The 12982-nt window shown below is 32.8% G+C and overlaps 2 protein-coding genes across 2 annotated transcripts; both read left to right on the top strand.

The window, feature by feature from the left end:
- On the top strand, nt 6741-7211 carry LOC108662757 (receptor like protein 30-like). Its single transcript, XM_018124298.1, has one exon. It carries the CDS (start codon nt 6741-6743, stop codon nt 7209-7211), a length of 471 nt encoding a protein of 156 aa, XP_017979787.1.
- On the top strand, nt 9567-12554 carry LOC108662756 (receptor-like protein 12). The gene has a single exon (XM_018124297.1). The coding sequence runs from the start codon at nt 9567-9569 to the stop codon at nt 12552-12554; it is 2988 nt and encodes a 995-aa protein (XP_017979786.1).

Below are 12982 nucleotides of genomic sequence, written 5' to 3'. Positions count from 1 at the left end.
ATCAAACCAATGACACTTGAAAAGAACAACTCTGTTTCCTATACCAAAATACTCCAACTCGATTATATCTACTAAGATGCCATAAAAGTCACGCTCATGATCATTGTAAAAACTCCTTTTTATGCAAACCCCACAATTCATTGTCTTACGATTTTGGCTGTAATCTAAGGTGTGAAACTTGAAACCATTTACAAAATATCCACTATAACACCTTATCATACGTCCGAGACCATAAGAGATTTCAATTATACGTTGGTCTATTTCCTCATTATGCTTTGCAACCTACGAACATGAGATACAAGAGAATAAAATAATAAATTACATAATTTATTCGTCAATGATTAATTAAAAGTTCACTTGTATGTTAAGGAAACTTACATAATTTTTAAACCATTTAACGAATCTCGCATCACGTACTTTCTCCAATTCGTCTTTCGAAATTCCCACAACATCTCCCTTCACAATTTCATCAAATATCCTATCATAATATCCATGACTACGTGATTAACTTCAATCTTATTATAGGGTATTATCAAGTTAAAAATGTAATGGTACTTACTTTATATATGAGAGCATCTCTTCACAATTCATTAAAACATATAACTCAGCAGCATAAAACTCATCCTCATCTAAAAATCGAGATTTATCTGATGGGCCAAAAGCTCACCTCGGGTGAGTGAAAATTGAAAGACGATCCATAGAGTCCACCTCTCCCCCATCATCATTACGTGGCACTCTATTTACTCTTGTTCGCATAGCAGGTTCAAAATACCATGAGCAGAACGAGGAAACTTCCTCGATAACATAAGCCTCACATATAGATCTTTCAATAGAGGCACGATTTTTTACTTTCTTCTTCAACTGTTGCAAAAACCTAATAAACACAATATTCATCAATCTTATGATGTACTTTAAACTCTTCAAAAGAAATATATGAAAACAAATAGCAATTATTTTACCTCTCAAATGGATACATCCATCGATACTGGACGGGTCCACCAACCTTGGCCCCGTAAGGTAAATGAATCGGCAAATGTTCCATAGAGTCAAAGAAACCCAAAGGAAATATCTTCTCTAGTTTGCATAAAGTTTCACATATTTTTCCTTGTAATGTTTCCATATGATCATAGGTATTTCAGTTGCGCACAAATCCCTAAAAAATTGAGATATCTCAGTAATTGCATCCCAAATTGTTTGAGGCAGCATATCACGGAATACAATTGGGAGCAATAGTTGCATAAAAACATGACAATCATGACTTTTCATCCTATAAAATTTGCCATCAATCTCATTAACACACCGAGAAATGTTCGACGCAAAACCATCTGGTAATCTCAATTGTTTAACCCAAGAACAGACATTTCTTATTTCCTCCTTATTTAATGTGTACGCAGCCTTAGGCTTGTACAGTTTTTCATGATTTTCCACCAATTTCAATTCTGGCCGCTTGCAATACACCTTCAAATCTTGTCGTGCCTTTATGTTGTCCTTTGTCCTTCCTTTAACATCCATCACTGTGTTGAGTATATTCTAAAAAAAATTACGTTCAATATGCATAACATCTAAATTGTGATGAATAAGAAGCGTATGCCAATAAGGTAGAGCCCAAAATATACTCTTCTTCACCCAATTATGAAAAACACCATAACCTGAACTCTTTCGCTCATCACATTTTGTTTCGAATGGGAGATGAGGAAGCGAATTCAAACGTGTCAATATTTCTTCGCCTGATAATCGAGGAAATGGTAAGTCATGTTCAACTCTTTTTTTAATAAATTTGTCTCTCTGGCTCCTAAAAGGATGATTGGCTGGCAAAAATTACCGACGACAATCAAAGAAACAAGGTTTCCTACCATGTTCCAATATGAAAGATTTAGAATGTCCCATGCAATATGGACATGATAATCGTCCATGTGTACTCCACCCTGACAACATACCATAAGCAGAAAAATCATTAATTGTCTACAATAATGCTGCCCTCAACTGAAAATTTTGTTTCCTATATGCATCATAGGTCATAACACCTTCTCTCCACAATAAAGTCAACTCATCTATCAAAGGCCTCAAGAACACATCTATATTTTGACTTGGACTTTTCTTACCCGGAATAACCATGTTAAGAAATATATATTGTTGTTTCATACACATCTATGGGGGTAAATTATACACACAAAGCATTACTGGCCAAAGAAAATAAGGGTTGGCAATCGATCCAAAAGGGTTGAAACCGTCAGCACATAACCCGAGTCTTACATTTCGAGGTTCCATTGCAAAGAATTCATGTGTTCGGTTGAAGTGTTGCCAAGCCTCACCATCAATAGGGTGTCTAAGCAGTCCATCATCACTTTGGTGTTGCGCATGCCATGTCATATGTTCAGCAGTTTTACATGACATATAAAGCCTTTGAAGCCTCGGTATAAGTGGCAAGTAACGCAAAATCTTGTAAGGAATTTTCTTCTGCCTTCTCACACTTGAATTCCTCTGTTTATACCGAGGATGTCCACATACTTGACAATGCTCAAACGTAGCAAATCGCTCATAAAATAACATACAATTATTCTTGCAAGCATCAATTTTTACATATCCCAAACCAAGCTTTGCTACCTTCTTCTTCATCCTATAAAAGTCGATAGGTAACTTCTCATCAGATGGCAACATATTCTTTATTATCTCCAATAGTCGATCAAAACACGATTCACTCAAATTGTACTCCACCTTAACATTTAAAAGTTGCGACACAGTTGAAAGCGTTGTGTGGTTTGTGCAACCTACCCACAAAGGTTCCTCTACATTGCTTAACAAAGAGTAAAAGGTAGATGCATTTGGATTGGGATCTTCTTCCACAAAGCTCGACTCATTTTCAGAACCATGGTTGAAAGCAACTTCGGTATGCATAGCATCCCTAACCATTCTAGTATATGGATTTTCTATTTCATCTTCATATGTAGGTTCTCGAAAAGCAGCATCTTCCTCAAATCTAAGGGATGGTTCAACTCTAGATCTACTTCTCGATGATTGTCCAACATCATCTTCCCCATGTAAACTCCAAATTGTGTAAGCCCTAGTAAAACCCCGATTTAGTATTTGTTCTATGACTTTATCTTTATCTAAGAACTTGTTGTTACTACATCGTGTGCAAGGACATCTAATTTTATTATTCCACATAAATGTAGTCTTCAAACATGCAAAATTAATAAATTCAGTAACTCCATTTACAAATTCAGCTGTAATGAATGCATTCTGTAATCGACGGTACATCCAAGAGCGATTTCTCAACATTCTGTAATCCTAAGTGTCATAGAATATCATTATCAAGACTAATTTGTATTGATGGTAACAAAACAATTTGTTAAACCCTACATTTCAATATGTATTTTATATAAATATATTCAAAATTACATTGTAAGATGCAAAGTAGCCCTTATAGTATAAATTATTGCATACATGAATTATCAAAAAACCTAGGTAGATGGTTTATATTTATTTGCACATTAAATTGCTTTAATTAGAGATTCACACCTGCATCTTAAAATTGGTGACTGTACATTAAGTTTGAATTGAAATTATATATACATGATGTTTACCCTTTCTTTTAAATATCATTAACCCATGCAATTTCCAATTTATTACAATTTTTTAAAATATCAAAATTTTAAATTATTTCATATGGTTATGACAATTTTATTTTGAAATTTAAAATTGGGCTATAAATTCAAGCGTTATATTATAAGACTTAAAGTGGAAATTATAATTAGGGCCTTAATTTTATTTGGGCTTGAGGTAAAATATGTTAATTGCTTTTGATCCCAATCGGCTAATAAGATATTAGGCTAGTCGGCTAGATGATCCAAATTGCATTAAAATATAATAAACATCATATTTATTTATGTTTATAAACTATTGATAAAAATTTTAACTAAATTTAATGCAAATCAAATAATATGTCAAATACCAACATTTAAATATGTCAAACGTTTAGGCTTGTAATAGCAAATCAAATAATTAAAACAGGGGTGGTCAGTTCTCAAATACCAACATTTAATTGCTTATCTATACATCTTAGTCACCTGCAAAATTATACCAAAACCCAATCTTGTTTTGAAGCAGACTGAACACTGTTTTTATGCTTCCAGAGTCGACCTTAGCCTTTGACTGAAATTAAAGCAATGAAACGTTTAGGCTTGTAACCCTAAATCAAATAATTAAAACACAATAACATCATTAAAAATACCTAGGGTGCAACAATTGATAAACAAATATTGATAAAAATCAAATAAACAAGGTATACAAAATTAACCCCTAGGGCTCGATTTGTGGAAGGGATCGGACGATGAGTAAGGCAGCACCAGGGGGACTAAGGCGACGGGGACAGATTCATTCAAAGAGTGTTTAAGTCATGACGGCAAAGGTTCAAACTAGAGAATATGGCAACAGGACGACGGGGCCAAAGGTGACGGAGAGAGACCGATTGCTGTTAAAATAGGACAACGTCGGAACCGGAGTCAGGCCATCGGCAACGGGACAGCACCGGGAACGCCGTGGAAGTTGAGCAAAGGTTTTAGAGAGAGGGGAGAGCGCCGCGGGTAAAGAGAGAAAATGGCAATTCAAAAGTCAGGTTTGGGGAGAAATTTGCAACTTTATAGCTAGGGTTTTATGGATTAAAACTACATGGTTTTGACGTAGGGTTAAGGGGACCTAATTTTGGCAGAAAGGCGACGTATTGGGCCAAAGGCAACTAATATTCATTTTGGTTTAATACCCAATTAAATTTGGGAGATAAGTTTTAAGTATGGGCTAGTGGAAGAAATGGTTATCTTTTAACTCTTTTAACATGTGGGTAAAGGTTCAAGTCTTGACAATAATAGTACTTTTAGATTTATTTTATTTTCGTTCAAAAAGTTTTTTTTTTAATATTACTCAATATAAGTAATAGTCAGATATGACTAAATTTTTTATATACATATATAATGATCACAACTTATAGGTTATACATTGATATGTATTAACCAAATTTGTATAATTAATTATCAATATGATTTTTATAAAATGTATGATTTTTATCCTATTACATTAATAATTATAATCATCTAAATGAAATTTACTATAATCTTACATAAATTATATATATATATATGTAGACCTTTATTTAATATATCTCATATAATAAAATGATATTTTTTAAGCACAAATATTAATAATTTTATTATAAAACTTCAATCTTAATTTACATATATTAGCTAATTACAATTAAAACGTAAATAATGTAATATATAATTTTTTATATGATTTTTATATCTTATCATGGTTTTTTTATAAAATATAAAATTTTACATAGTTATTTTTTTAAATTTTGGAATAATATAACATTACCCTAATTTGGTATTATATTTCAATATTGTATGATTCATTAAAGTTAAAAAAATTATACAAATTACTCAAAGGAAAACATATTTAAACTTTTAAAAAATTTTACTTCAATAATTATGTATTTGCTTTTAGTAATATCTAATTTTTAAATAATTAAAAAAATTTATAAAAATTTTAAATTTTATAACTGGAAAAATTATGATTATTTCTAACGAAATTTTTCAACGGAAAATTCCGTTAGAAAGTTTAAAAAGTCATAAAAGTTTTGATGCTTTCAAAAGTTACTTTCCAACGAAAAATTTCGTTAAAAAGTTACTTTTTTCAATGCATCATTTACTCTTTAACTTTTTCAACNTTTATAACTTATCATGGTTTTTTATAAAATTTAAAATTTTACATAGTTATTTTTTTAAATTTTGGAATAATATAACATTACCCTAATTTGGTATTATTAATCAATATTGTATGATTCATTAAAGTTAAAAAAATTATACAAATTACTCAAAGGAAAACATATTTAAACTTTAAAAAAATTTAACTTCAATAACTATGTATTTGGTTTTAGTAATATCTAATTTTTAAAAAATAATTAAAAAAATTATTATAAAAATTTTTAAATTTTTATAACTGGAAAAATTATGATTATTTCTAACGAAATTTTTCAACGGAAAATTCCGTTAAAAAGTTTAAAAAGTCATAAAAGTTTTGATGCTTTCAAAAGTTACTTTCCAACGAAAAATTCCTTTGAAAATTTTGTTACAAAAGTTAAAGATTACATAGGAAAAGTATAGGGTTCCAACGAAAAATTTCATTGGAAATTTTCAATGAAATTTTTCGTTGGAAAAGATAAAGATAACATAGAAATTTTTAAGGTTTCAACAAAAATTTTCAACGAAAAATTTCGTTGAAAATCTATTGAAAATAATTAACAGTTAGTCATATGTTCTGAAGATGAAATTTTTAACGAATTTTCAACGAAATTAATTAACAGTTAGACATGCCCCTTGTTAGTGCCGTTTTATTTGACTGAAAGTAGGGCTGAAAAGCCACGTTTTATTTCTTTGCTTTACTTTTCTCTTAGCTGTTGAAGGCCGTTGTAGTGCACAGAAATCCATGTCTGGATTCCTGTGCTTAGCTCTTTTCTCTTTTAAGTTTCATTTCCTCAATGTCTGAGTTTTTCGGCTTGGTTTGTTATTACTCATATGTACACACCTGAGAAAAAAGATGACTATAGAGTTTTGATCTCCAATTTTCTCTATCCCAAATTTCTTCTGCCAGCTCCTCTGTCCTTCATTCTTTTCCTAATTAATTGAGCTTAATCAAAGTTTTTACAAGATTTGAATCGTTATTATCATTTTTCTGTGCTTGTCACAATGAAAGGTTTGGACATTGAACCTGAGAGAGTTCTAACTCTTTTTGCAACCATTGATATGTCAAGCAACAAATTCCATGGAGGAATTCCAGAAATAGTTGGAAACCTCATTTCTTTGCAATTGCTCAATTTTTCCCATAACAGCCTAACAGGTCATATTCCTTCCTCACTGGGAAATCTAACAGCACTTGAGTCACTGGATCTCTCTACCAACAAGCTTGTTGGGGAGATTCCTATGCAGTTGATTGGTTTGAAATTTCTTGAAGTATTAAACCTGTCACAGAACCAGCTTGTTGGACTCATACCTCAGGGAAATCAATTAAATACCTTTCTGAATGATTCCTATGATGGCAACTTGGGATTGTTCGGATTTCCAGTGTCAAAGAGTTGTGGCAAGGGTGAGGAACAAGAACCACCGGAATCTGCTTTTCATAAGGAATTTATTCTTGTCCATTGGATTGGAAATTTGTAATGATGGGTTATGGATGTGGATTGGTGCTTGGCTTATCTACAGGATATATCATATTGACAATTGGAAAACCAGAATGGCTTGTTAGGATGGTTCAAAGACTAGGCTACAAAATTCTGAGGAGATTGAAGAGATATGATTGAAGAACTCTGTGAAGACAGCTGATGCTCTCTGGAGATTTGTTGAATCCATTTTTGTATAATAAGTGTCTTTTGTTCTCATGACTTGGGTTGTTTTAGCAGTTTTCTCCCTGTTTGTTTTTACTTTCCTGTTTCCTAAAGGTACTGTCCTTTCTGAACAGCTATGTTGTACTTGTAGCATGTTCATATGCTTTGATGATGAATGTAAAAATAGAATTTCTTTAAACATAGAGCCGAATTTCCACAAACAGGCAATTCCATGCTTGTGTTAAGTAGAAGGAAAGCAAATAGAAAAAATGCAAACCAGGAGAGAAAAATCAAAATTTTCATTTGTTTTTAAAAGAGTATAATTGTATCTTTTTTACATTTTAATTTAGTTAAAAAAATCAAAGGTTAACCATTTAAAAAAATATTTCGAGAGGAAATAAAAGAATACTCTAAAAAATATTTTAATTTTTTATCATATTTGAATCACATTAAAAAGTATTATGTAGTAGCATATGATAAAATTACACTTATTGAACGATGAGTGGTTAATTTAATCTATTACTTTAAATAGAGTGATAAGTTTAAATTTTATGAAAAATAAAGAATACCATTAACATTGGGATGCATGACAAATGGAGACTCTTAATTTGAAGAATGTACTGAACCTGCAATGGGAAGAAATAAATGACCCATTTTTGACCATCTAGAAGATTCCCCCCACGTTAATTGATTTTTTCTTTTATTTGTATGAGTTATGCCAGAATTCCATCATTTGTGTTTGAAGATGAAATTGTTGCAAGACTTGAGATTGGGCTTCCCACTTTCAAGTGGGTTTAAGCGCAACTCAATTAGGCAATTTCAGAATTATTTAATTGAATAGTGGCTGACCAATTTTTACTTTGTGTTGATTTTATTGTGATAGATAGAAATTGTATTGTATGAGTCTAGGGACCGATTGTTTTAGGTGAGGAGTCACTATTAATTATTTTTATTTAAGTGTAATTAATCACTTATTTGAATTTATTTTTTCTAATGATATTTTAAACTTGATTTAAGTTTATTTAAAAAATAATATCCGATTTATGAAATAATTTTAAAAATTCGTTAGTACAATTATGTATAATGAAAGTATGAGCACTGCTATAACACTTGTTTAAAGAACAGTACTGGTAAATCATGTATTACTCTATTTTAACTTTTGACAAATCATTCTTAGTTTCATATTTAATTATTTTAACTTTCTTTTATAATTATTGTTTAAATATTGAGAACTTTTTTTTTTGATTTAGCATTAATTCCCATTTTCTTGAAAAATTTTATGAATTGATATCTTATAAGAAGGGATGCAATTTTAAACCTTTCATTCATTTTCATTTCTTATTAGGTATGACAACAGCCATATTTCTCTCTTTTTTGTTTTTTTATTATGTTTTTATTAGCATTTTTATTTTTTGTATTTTATTATTATGTTTTACTTTTTTATGTATTTATTTTCGTTTTTTAATGTGGACTTGTCAACTCGAGATGCAACTGACCCATTTAACCCAATTAGCATTGGAGGCTTTAAACCCAATTAACAGATTGACCTTGAGCCAAATTAATAAATTGGATTTTATACTCATAGAAAAAAATAAGCTTTATACTCAAATTTAAACAAGCCTATAAGATTTAAAAATGGAAGTTAGCCTATAAGATGACTTAATCCAAACTATTTTGAAACCTTTTTTGTGTATTAGTTATTCACTAACTTCTTTCATTAATGCATTAAGTAATTAACTGTGGCTTCTGCATATTTCAATTTTAACACAACGCTGAAACACTGAATGCACTACTCTGGTTTTTTCTAGATTTCTTGACGAGGAAAACCCTTTCATGCTTGCTTTCGATATGCAGCAATTCAAGCTTTCTTAGAGGTGGCCAAAAACAAATCCACCCTGAAAGGGAATTGTAATTTGAATCTTCCAAGAAAATCTGTGTTGCTACCTCCCCCAATATTTCAGGATTTCATAACCTGACATCATTTCTCATTTGAGTCTTCCCTATTGTAATAATGTAGAATCTGTTGTTAGTCTTCTGCGTGCGTTAGTTCATCCGTCACTCTTCAGTATAAAAATATGATTGAGAAAACAGAAAAATTAAGAATTGCCCTTGCTACTTAGTTTATAAATACTTCTATGCGTCTCCTCATCAACCAAATCAAGAGTTTATATGCACTTTGACATAGGGAAAAATGAGGTCTTTTCTTGGGAGTTATCAATTCGTCTCATTCCTCTTTTTTTACTTGTATTCTCAAGCTTACATTTCGTCCTGTTTTACTACTTCTTCAATACAAAGGCCAACATGGTCTCACAACGAGGGTCAGGCTTTGCTTCTCTTCAAGCAGACCCTCTTTATTGATCATACTGCTTCGTTACTTTGCAATTCAAATTATGGCAGTCCTACGTATTCTTTTCCTAAGACAGACTCATGGAAGGAAGATTCAGATTTCTGTTTATGGGATGGAGTCACTTGCGATGGCGTTACAGGTCATGTGATTGGCCTTGATCTTAGTTGCAGTTGGCTTTATGGTACCATTCCTTCCAACAGCACTCTTTTTCTCCTTCAACACTTGAAGAGGCTCAATCTCGCATTTAACAATTTCGGGCAATCCAAGATTTCAGCTAGGTTTGGTCAGTTCCCAAATTTAACACATCTTAACCTCTCTAGTTCATTTTTTTCAGGCCAAGTTCCATCCGAAATCTCACATCTTTCCAAGCTAGTTTCACTTGATCTGTCTAGGTTCAGTCTGCCTGGTGTCGGTGAACAAGAACCGTTTCATGCACTGAAGCTTGAAACAACAACTCTGAAAAGGTTAGCTCAGAACTTTAGCGAGGTAGAAGAACTTTTCCTTGCTGGAATAGACATGTGTTCAGTTGACCCTGTTCACTTAGTGAACCTTTCTTCCTCTTTGACATCTCTTAGTCTGGATGATTGTGGATTAAATGGGACAATTTCGGACATAATTTTTCAATTTCCAAATCTGAAGTTGCTCAAATTAGGTAACAACCCTGATCTTCTGGTTTATCTTCCAAAGTCCAATGGGACTAGTACCCTTGAAGTCTTAGATCTTAAACAGACTATTCTTGTTGGAGAATTGTCTGATTCAATCAGGAGTTTGAAGTCATTGAAATCTTTAAATGTTGCTAGTTGTGACTTGAATGGGTCAATCCCGGCATCACTTGTAAACCTTTCACAAATTGTTGTCCTAGAGCTCTCGGATAATAAGTTTAGTGGATGGATCCCAGCATCTCTTGCAAACCTCACACAGCTTCAACATTTAGACTTGTCATATAATGAACTAGAGGGCACTATTCCTCATTATGCAAATGGGCTTTCAAAATTAGTAACTTTATTCTTGCCTTCTAACTTACTTAATGGAACTATACCACCTTGGGTGTTTAAGTTACCTTCATTACAGTCATTGTCTCTTGCAAATAATAGACTCAACGGTCATATTAGCGAATTCCAGTCAAAATCTTTGTCCATAATCTATTTAAAAAAAAACATGTTGCAGGGTCATATTCCAAGCTCAATCTTTCAACTTGTAAACCTCACCGTGCTTGATCTATCTTTAAATAACTTTAGTGGCATTGTTGAGTTAGACATGTTTTCGCAGCTCCAAAATCTTGAATCACTCGATCTTTCTCTTAATAGTCTGTCATTGAGCTCAGAGAATCATGTCAACTACACATTAACCAATCTCCAGTCCTTGTCATTGTCGTCTTGTAACTTGAGTGAATTCCCCAATTTCTTGAGAGGTTCAAAAGGGTTGAAGTTTTTAGACCTTTCCAAAAATAGAATTCAAGGCCAGATTCCCAAATGGATGTGGAATGTGGGGAAGGAATCTTTGTTACATTTATACCTTGATCATAATTTTCTAACAGGTCATTTGCAATTCCCATGGAGGAATGTTGTAATTCTCTACCTCCAATCTAACCTGTTTCAAGGAGTGCTTCCAATTCCACCCGTTCGGACTTCTTTCTTTTCCATTGCAAACAATGACATGACGGGGGAGATTCCTTCTTTGATTTGCACGGTCAGTTCCCTGAAAATTATTGATGTATCACATAACAACTTGAGTGGCAAGATTCCTAGTTGTCTTCTTAACTTTAGTAAAAATCTTTTAGTGTTGGATCTGAGGGCAAATAATTTTCATGGAACCATCCCCAAATCAATTGTGGAACCCTGTAGCTTAGAGAATCTCAACTTCCATGGAAACCAAATGGAAGGGTTGTTACCAAGATCTTTGGCCAATTGTAGGAACCTGAAGGTTCTAGACCTTGGCAAGAACAAGTTCACGGGTACATTTCCCAATTGGTTGGAAACTCTTCCAATGCTGCAAGTGCTTGTTTTGAGTTCAAATAAATTCCATGGTGTTGTAAATAATTCCAGAGCAAGACTACTTTTCCCCAAGCTACGAGTCTTAGACCTCGCTAACAATGATTTTGTTGGTCCTTTTCCTGCTTGTTACATTGAAAATCTAAAAGCTATGGCGAATCACACTGACAGCAGAAGTTCTTCAAAATACGTGGAAGGAAGCCGCTCATATGACTATTCAGTAGTTCTGACAATAAAAGGACAAGAGGTTGAATTGGTGAAAGTTTTAACCATATTCACAAGCATTGATCTCTCCAATAACTACTTCCAGGGCGTGATTCCAGAAGTTATAGGAAAGCTTAATTCACTCATAGGGCTGAATCTTTCTCATAACAACTTCTTTGGTCATATTCCACCATCCATTGGAAACTTGACCAATCTTGAATGGTTAGATCTCTCATCGAACAAGCTTATTGGCAAGATACCTTGGGAATTGGTAAATTTGACATTTCTTGTCATTTTAAATCTTTCCAAGAATCAACTTGTTGGATCTATACCTCAAGGCAAACAATTCAACACTTTTGAAAACAGTTCATATGAAGGAAACGTTGGGTTATGTGGCTTTCCACTGTCGAAAGCTTGCAATGAAATCGGGATGCAAAAGCCCACCAAAGCGATGAAAGAATCAGGAATTGGATTTGGGTGGAAAGTTGTGTTGATGGGGTATGGATGTGGTTTGATATTTGGACTGACTGGTGGATATCTTGTCTTCCAAACAGGAAAACCAAAATGGATTATAAATTTGGTCGAGGGAAAACAGCTTCAAAAGGGGAAAAGATCAAGGAAGAAAAAATGCTTGTAGTCGTTTCGAAAGAAGTAACTAGTTACAATAGGGGCGGCCTTCCATATTTTGCCAGTGCTTTTTGGAATGAAAGTCTTGGCTAAATGGTGTTCCATTCCATGCTACCCTACGTTGTAGTAATAATATATATTTGTACCTTGTAATAAAGTTCACCATCTTGTTTTGTTTCAATAAGCTATACTCAACTTTATTTTTCAATTTTTAACACATTTTGTATTGAATTCCAGCCATATATAATGCAACAATATTTTCAACCTCTGCTAATTTAGATTGACTTGCATGTGACATTGGGAATTATAAAAAAATGATGAGATTTTTTAGAGAAGTGAAATCTGAAGCAACCGAAATGAGAGAAATGGAATTCTTGCTGTGTATTGTCCAGAATGCTACAAATTCCAACTTCTTTCCAAGTCAACACGGTGCCTTCA

The sequence above is a fragment of the Theobroma cacao genome, chromosome 7, assembly GCF_000208745.1.
Source record: "Theobroma cacao cultivar B97-61/B2 chromosome 7, Criollo_cocoa_genome_V2, whole genome shotgun sequence".
In the NCBI taxonomy this organism is placed as follows: Eukaryota; Viridiplantae; Streptophyta; class Magnoliopsida; order Malvales; family Malvaceae; genus Theobroma; species Theobroma cacao.
The sequence above is the reverse complement of the archived record's forward strand: the minus strand, read 5'-3'. Positions and strand labels throughout refer to the sequence as shown.